We start from the raw sequence: 8392 nt of genomic DNA, 5'->3' as shown, positions 1-8392 counted from the left end.
CTGCTCTAAAGTAAATACACAAATGGGTGCTTTTCAGAAAGAAGGAAAATTACTAGAAGCTGGGAGATACAGTAAGAAAGAGCTGGCCCAGTGTGGTGGCTCATGCCTGTAATCCCAGCACTTTGGGAGGCCGAGGTGGGCAGGATCACTTAGGCCAGGAGTTCAAGATCAGCCTGGCCAACATGGTGAAACCCCATCTCTACTAAGAATACAAAAATTAGCTGGGTGTGGTGGTGCATGCCTGCATTCCCAGCTATTTGGGGAGGTTAAGGCACCAGAATCGCTTGAATCCAGGAGGCAGAGGTTGTCGTGAGCCGAGATAGTGGCACTGGGCAACAGAGCAAGGATCTGTCTCAAAAAAAAAAAAAAAAAAAAAGCAATGAAAAGGTAAATTTGAAAATAAATATAAATTAATATGGACTGTACAAAACAACAGTATCTCATGGTACCAAAAGATATAAAATCAAACACACACAGAATACTCTGAGATCTCTGTGCTGTCCTGGAAATGGTAAAAGTGCTCACTGTACCAGACTTTGGTAAGTCAAGGATGCATGTTGTGATTGCTAGATAACCACTGTAAGAGTAGCCATCATGCTAGCAGAGGGGAAGAGATGCAAAGGAAAAAGCACTCGAACCGAAAAAGGGCAAGAAAGGAGAGAAAAGTAAACACGAAAAGCAAGATACATAGAAAGCAAGTAAAACAGAAAATTTTAAGTAAATTAAATTTTACATTAATGTAAAAATAAGATGTTGAACAAGTTTATTATAATTTCTATCAGCTAACATTTAGATCTACCTTTCACTACGTTTTTTTTTTTCTTAAGACTCCAGTGCTAGTCTTAAAACCAACTGTTCTTAATAAGTATCTCATGCTCATCTGTACATGTCCTAAATTAGAAATAATTGCAAACTTAGTGGAAAAAAATGTAAATGTTAAAGTTCTTTTTATTTTAATATCAAAAGAAGCCACAAAACGCGTGTGTGCACACATGGTACTTTGATGGACATTATACAATTTCCATTAAACGAGCTTACTTCTGTTCTTGACCTTGAGGAAATTATGATTTAAGATGAGCAGAAGAAACATGAATGGTAAATAGCTCTGAAGAGCATCTGATATTGCAAATATTCCAGCGACTTCTTGTTTACAGAAAGTGACAGTTTTCATCATTGGTGACTCTAGTAAAAGCCTTCATCGTTGCTGTTAATGCTGCTCTGTTCAAGCAGTGATTTTTCAGCGGCAGTACATGGGAGAGTCACCTGGACAGTTTCAGGAACCAGTGCCTAGGTCCCATCCCACACTAACCGAAATGGAATATCCTAAGAGTGTGAGACTCTTGGTGTTCTGTTTTTTTAAGGCGCTCAGGTGATTCTAATATGTAGTTCATAATTGCTCAGGGCAATGAAAATGTAACTTACAGATATAAGTGCTTGCTCCTGTCCCCCACAGATTAAAATACACAATGCAGTAAAGATATTTGGTGAGATGTTTAAACACGTACCTGTGCTTGCACATCACCTTTTTCAGCTAGGAACTGGTAATACTGAATCAAATCTTCTTCTAGCATTCCACTGTTCATTCCTGGATTCTCCACTTCATCAGGCAGCCGTATTCTCTGTACTACTGAGCCTCCTGTTAGCGAGATATCACTAGCAACTGAAATAGAAGGATAAAATAATAAGGTTGAGGAAAATCAGAAGAACTGTTCCAGAGAGAAGTACAATTCTAGCTGCCAAACACAATGTTAAAGGAATCTGTTTTTACGGTAGTCTATACAGATCGCAGATCAGTAATCTATTAATAAATTGAACTTTTTTCACAACATAAATAGAACCTAAAGCAAAAAATTATATAAAAGAAAGTACTTCTGAACCTTAACTAGTTTAAAGATGAGTCTACATAAAACAGCCATTTATAACACTTCAAATAGAACAATAAAAATAGAAATGTTTAAAGTTAATTTCATTTATTTTTTTTTCCTGAAAGGTAAAAGGGGAAACATAGATACCATGATTGGCAACAAGACGATAGTGAGTCAGTGCAGATTCACAACTCTGGAGGACGCCGATGCCAGCCCAGTATCTGTAACCCTGTAAAACAACTTCACGTGAGGAGGCAGCAGTTTCACGTACTTCAGTGGCATTCTTCGTGGAACAAATAAAGCTAAGCATACCCAGAATTTTGCTGTCATTTGATCCAAGTACACTAACACCTAATTTATGCTAAGTTTTAGGTTTTGAGGTAATTTATTCAGCAACTTCAACAAGAAGGCCATAGCTAAGAACAAAGAAATAATGTAGTTCCTAGAGCAATCAAAATAGATGTTACAAACTTTATTTTTGAAGTGTCTGCATTTTACTCGTAAGAGAAAAATTATAAGGGCTTTTGCTTAGAACCAGTCTTAATCTTAAGACATAATTTTATCAAAAATGAGTTAATCTTCCAAATTAGCAAAGAAAAAGTAACAGCAAAATAGGGAAAATGAGACTATTGGAAGAAGGCAAAGTGCCACTAGCAATAAATGACCAGAATAAATGGGAAGATAGCTAATCATGAAGAGTAAAACACAGAAAGTAGAGCTCTTTGGAGTCATTCTGCACAAATAACTTCATGAACTTTAACAATCTTTAGGGCACTGTTGCAAAATAATGTATAATATTTCATGTTCTTTTTCTGTAGCCACTATTTATAAAATTTTGAAAAACTAAAGAAAAATTTTAAAAATTATGATAATCTAATTAAAAAATGATTCTGACAATTCCAACTCAGAGAAAATTTAAAAAGAGACATTTATCAGATTGCTCTTTTTAGGGGCAATCAGCCAAACTAATCATTTTAAAGAAAAATTGTGGACGCCACCAATTTTCATTTACATGTAGATTCTATGTGTTATATCCATTAACAAGAATTTGAAGGAAGTTCAACTGAGTATTTGGTATTAATACAAGCAAATCTCGATCATGAAAGCTAAAAAAGTTGTGGCTGCTATAAACCACAAATTCTTCTGATATTAATGTTATTAGCCTTCTACTAAAGTCTACTTACCAAAACCATGTGGGCTATTAGATTGCCCCCAAGAGCTCCAAATGTATAATATACAAGAGCCTGTGAAAGAATAAAAAATGTTTAACTGAACACAGGCACACATTTATTCAATTCAAACTGTAATATGCAATAAAGTTTTAATAGTATTACCTTTGCCTGACTTGAATTAACACCAAGTCCAGAGGCATAGAGAAAGCCAAGAGCCTGAAATAAATGATAAAGTAAGAAATCTTGAGTTGGTGAAGGTTTATCCAAGACAGACACAGTTTTATATACTACTAAAAAATACAAGAGTCTTTAAATGCTAAAAGATTTGAATTCAAGTATCTACAAACGTGGATTAAAGAGCCTTGGAAAAGCATCCAGGGTTTTACACATTACACAATTAAATTAAATGTAACATTAAAAAAAATTTTATTTATTTGTGGCCTTTTTTTTTTTTTTTTTTGAGACAGGGTCTCACTCTGTCATCCAGGCTGGAATGCAGTGGCGTGATCTTGGCTCATTGCAACCTCTGCCTACTGGGTTCAAGTGGTTCTCCCAACTCAGCCTCCCGCATAGCTGGGACTATGTAGAGGCGTATGCCACCATGCCCGGCTAGTTTTTGTATTTTTTGGTAGAGACAAGGTTTCACTATGTTGGCCAGGCTGGTCTCGAACTATTGACCTCAAGTGATCCACCCGCCTCAGCCTCCCAAACTGCTGAAATTACAGGCGTGAGCCACTGTACCCGGCCACAATTAAATGTAACTATTTTTTTTTTCATAATTGAGATTTTTATTGGTTGAAGATCAGTACAGATATTTCAATTTGTACATAATTCTTAACATATGTAACGAAATTCTAAAAAGCCATGTATTGTAATTCTTTTTTAAAGTTATTCCAGTGACTTTCCAGCTTAAAATTCGGAAGCAAATTTTCCTTAAGAGGCTATCAAGTACCAGTATCTTCACATGTTGCTCAGCTGTTACATACGGCCCACCAGTTCACAACTGAATAGCATGTACACTACATATTCAAATTTGTAATCTTTCACAGCACAGTAACAAAGTTATTAGGAAAACAGGACTACCACAACCAAACATGTTACAGAGTGCACACAATTCTGACAGGGAGCGCCATGATCAAGGAGTGGTTTTCTTTAGGAAACAATTCTACTAAAAAAACAACATGAGACTGGAAGTAATTTAAAATGTTCAAGACATTAAATGCAGGACTGACTCCATATTGCCATTTAATATGCTTTGTATTATTATAGGATATAAAAACTAACCCCCCACGTATGGAATGTTAAGCTGACACCTGAGACAGTCAAAGCCTCCCATAATTCAATATCCCACACTATTTTCTGGTTGTACCAAAAAATAAACAACCAGCAAATGATTTCACCTCTTAAAAAAAAGCATTTACACTTAACAAATGGGATGAGGTGGGATTCCCTCCTTCTTAAAAAATGTTTCAAAACTTGCATTTACAAAATAGTTGATAAAAATATTCTTCTGGATAGTACAAGAAGGGAGACAGGGACCACTGGTAAGACATGGTATATGTATTAATCAGACTTGGCTTCTTTCTCTCCTGCTTCATCAGAGGCTGGACTCTCCTCAGTTTTCGTTTCCCTGCTTTCTGCAGGCAAATCTTCTTCAGTTTCTTGGTTAGCCACTTCAGCCTGTTTTCCTTTGCTCCCCTTTTCCCTTTTGTTTGCACTTGTTTGTCTGAAGATTTATCCTTCCCTGCTGCCTTTTTCGGTTTCGCTTCCACTTTTGCAGGAGTTTTACCTGACAACCGCGCCAATCTCCTCTTGGGCTCTTCCTTGGCGGCCCCTTCGGTGGAGCTGACCTTCCTCTTGGGCATCCTGGCGGCGGGGAAGGCGCGGGCTCGGTGCCTGCGGGCCGTGGCGCGCGGAGAGCCTTCGCGAAACTGGGCTGCCTGGCCACTACCACTCCTCCCGCAGCGCAAGCTTCTGAGACCCACAGCGGGGGCGGTGGGAGAATCGGATCAAATGTAACTTTATTTTTATTATTTTTTTCGAGACAGAGTCTTGCTCTGTCTCCTAAGCTGGTGTGCAGTGGCGCAATCTCGGCTCACTGCAGCCTCTGCCTCCCGGGTTTAAGCAATTCTCCTGCCTCAGCCTCCGGAGTAGCTGGGATTACAGGTGCTGCCACCATGCCCAGGTAATTTTTTTTTGTATTTTTAGTAGAGACGGGGTTTCACCATGTTGGCCAGGCTGGTCTTCAACTCTTGACCTTGTGATCCGCCCGCCTTGGCCTCCCAAAGTACTGAGATTACGGGCGTGAGCCACCGCGCCCAGCCAAATGTAAGTTTAAACAACAAACGTTTAGCTTGAAAACAATTTAATATTAACTAGAAAGACAAAGCTGAATACATGTAAACATGACTTTATGAACAACCATCATGAAGACAACTCCCATTATCGGTACATCAGCATATTTCTCTATATACGCAGAGAGCAATACACTATGAAAACAGAGAAGACATGAATTACCCAGATAAACTATCCCAGATATAAAAAGAGGCAGCAAGGGGTCAAGTTGAAGGGGTCAAGGGAGAAAGGCTGCTCTACAATGTTAGAACACACATGATTTTCTAAAAATAAACACAAAAAAATGGAAGAAACAATGCATTGGTGAAGTTCCACCTTTTCAATCCTTTGCCTTCTGTGGATCGTCCTTGTTGTTGGAAAGTATAAGCTAATGTGACAAAGGCAGGTGTGGCAGAGACTGCAGTGCTCACTGAAATCATGAGCTTCTCTACATTTCCCAGCCTCTCTGGAGAATCACATGCCTGGGATATGGCTGTCAGGGATGTAAGCCTGAAAACATCCTAATGAATCCTGAGGCTCTTTTCTCACTTCATTGTGGCGTGGAAGCCCCATGTAGCAATCAGGGTAGCTACATAACAGAAACAGCCCATGACCAGGAGTCACTATTCAGAAAAGAGTTATGCCAACAGGAGAGCTACATCAAATCTAGTACGAGCAAGAAACAACTCTCTGTTATTTCAGACAGTTGCAGTTAAGCCACTGTGATTTTCGGGTTTTGTCTGTTGCATCAACTAGAATTAGTTTTCATGGAGAGAGTGCTTTGCAACATATAAAGTGCTGTAACTTTGTAAGGTTCTAATATTAGAGGGAACTGATGCCTTAAAACGTAAAACTGTTCTTCAGAGCAGAACGCCTCTGAAAATAAAGAATATGTATGTTTTTATATAAACTAATTCAAGCAAAGAAGGGAAAAAGCTTTGAAGACAAAGGGGAACCATTAAGATATAATCGGTTTATAATAAAATACTGAGGAGAGAGCTGCAGAATTGTTAGGTATTCAGTTCTAAGAAAACAATTGCTATGACTCCTGTTATTGGTCATATAGTTTGAAAACAGACTTCCCTCGTGATTAGATATTTCATTAATCTTTAAGCAAGTCTCACAGCTTGAATAAACCTGAATTATTGAAGGAATTTTAAATAAATATGATGGTCCCCTAAATCCAGGTGTCAATCTCAGCATTACTAATGGGGAAACAACCAGATATGTTATCAACTGATGTGATACAATGTAGAATACAGAACATCCCTTGTAATGTAGTCTGGCCAAAAATATTTTACTTGTGTTCATCAGCTTTTAGCTGTGACATCCTATTGACAGGAAATACAGGTGATGAAGAAACAAACTAAAAGCCATCATGAAAAAACAAACTGAAGTAGGATATTCTGCAGAAAAACTGGCCCTATCTCTAATATAGACAAAAAAGACACTGGGGTATACTGGATAACAACAAAATGTAAGGTTGAGTCCTGGATTGAATACTGGTTTGGACAAAACAGGTATAAAGAAAATTTTTGGGTTCAACATCATATGAACATAGTGTGGATATTATGTGACTTAAAATGTGCTGGGATGAAAAGGCGAAGTTCTAGAACAATAGACAGTGATATCTCATTTTAATAAAAATATCATGTGTATATATACACAAAGAGAAAGATCTATTATAGAAGGATATGCATGCACTGATATATTATTACTCATATTTGGGTGGTACATATGTGATGTGTACTTCTTAGTTTTGTTAGTTTGTATTTCTAGTTTCCTACAATGGACATGTACTGCTTCTGTAATAAAATACTTTTTTAAAAAAAACCCAAGATTAACATGAGCTGCAACATCTGAACTTTAGAAAAATGCAATGGTGAGTAATTTCAGATAAAAAATAATTAGCTTCATATTTCATTCTCTACAGATCTAATTTGGAAAACTACAAATGTAATTGTGGCAAGGCACAACTGCAAAAATGTCTTCATTGACCACAAATGTTCCCAGACTAAGGAAAAAGACTATCCAAGAAGACTGATAAAATGGTTAGCCACAAAATTAGTATTTAAAGATACTTTATCTTCCAGTCTGACTTTTTAAAAGAAGTCAGGACATAAGAGAGTAAATTGCTTTTAAAATGAACAAGTGCTACATGCAGAGAGATTCTTCACTGAGAATGTACTTACAGTCTGTCCCTTGGGAGAGCCTTCCTCAGTCAGCTTCTCAAACATCTCTCTAGCTGCCTGGATATTCTGTGGCAAGTAATCACCAAATAAAAGAGCATATGACACTCTCTCCAGGGCTTTGGTATGGTTCATGCCTGCTGCCTTTTGAAGATACCGATAAGCTCTTTAAATGTAAACAATTAAAAACCAAATTAGTAATGTTCTGAAACTGCCATTAAGTTTTTTTGATCTACTAAAATGCAGCATAAATAATTTCCTTATGTTACAAAACCCCTTTGATAATCTTTTGAGATACGGAGTTTCACTCTTGTTGCCCGGCTGGAGTGCAATGGCATAATCTCGGTTCACTGCAACCTCCACCTCCTGGGTTCAAGCAATTCTCCTGCCTCAGCCTCCTCAGTAGCTCAGTAGCTGGGATTATAGGCGTGTGCCACTGCACCTGTCTAATTTTGTATTTTTAGTAGAGATGGGGTTTCACCATGTTGGTCAGGCTAGTTTTAAACTCCTGGCCACCTCAGCCTCCCAGAGTGCTGGGATTACAGGCATGAGCCACCATGCCTAGCCACCCCCTCTAATAATCTTATTTCTATTTGGTCACGTTACTTATATATGTAAAAAACATCCTGCTTTTTTATTTAAAAAAATTTTTTTGAGACATGGTCTTCCTCTGTTGCCCAGGCAATCACAGCACACTGCAGCCTCTCTATCTTCCAAGATCAAGTGATCTTCCCACCTCAGCCTCCCAAGTAGTGGGACCACAGTGTGCACCATCATGCCTGGCTAATTTTTAACTTTTTTTTTTAGAGACAGGGTTGCACTATGTTGCCCA

The 8392-nt window shown here is 38.0% G+C and overlaps 1 protein-coding gene and 1 pseudogene across 1 annotated transcript in view; both read right to left on the bottom strand.

Moving 5' to 3' along the window:
• The window catches only part of SEL1L (SEL1L adaptor subunit of ERAD E3 ubiquitin ligase), a 70203-nt gene that overhangs the window by 23004 nt on the left and 38807 nt on the right, over window positions 1–8392 (bottom strand). Inside the window, exons 6-10 of the mRNA XM_023205379.2 lie at window positions 7564–7726; window positions 3200–3253; window positions 3050–3109; window positions 2013–2094; window positions 1506–1660 (exon numbers count right to left, since the gene is read on the bottom strand). Coding sequence (XP_023061147.2) covers window positions 1506–1660; window positions 2013–2094; window positions 3050–3109; window positions 3200–3253; window positions 7564–7726 — 514 coding nt within the window. The remainder of the gene's footprint in view (window positions 1–1505; window positions 1661–2012; window positions 2095–3049; window positions 3110–3199; window positions 3254–7563; window positions 7727–8392) is intronic.
• LOC111538189 lies at window positions 4376–5043 on the bottom strand (annotated as a pseudogene).

Source organism: Piliocolobus tephrosceles, chromosome 6 (genome assembly GCF_002776525.5).
Source record: "Piliocolobus tephrosceles isolate RC106 chromosome 6, ASM277652v3, whole genome shotgun sequence".
NCBI classification, from domain to species: domain Eukaryota; kingdom Metazoa; phylum Chordata; class Mammalia; order Primates; family Cercopithecidae; genus Piliocolobus; species Piliocolobus tephrosceles.
The sequence above is the reverse complement of the archived record's forward strand: the minus strand, read 5'-3'. Positions and strand labels throughout refer to the sequence as shown.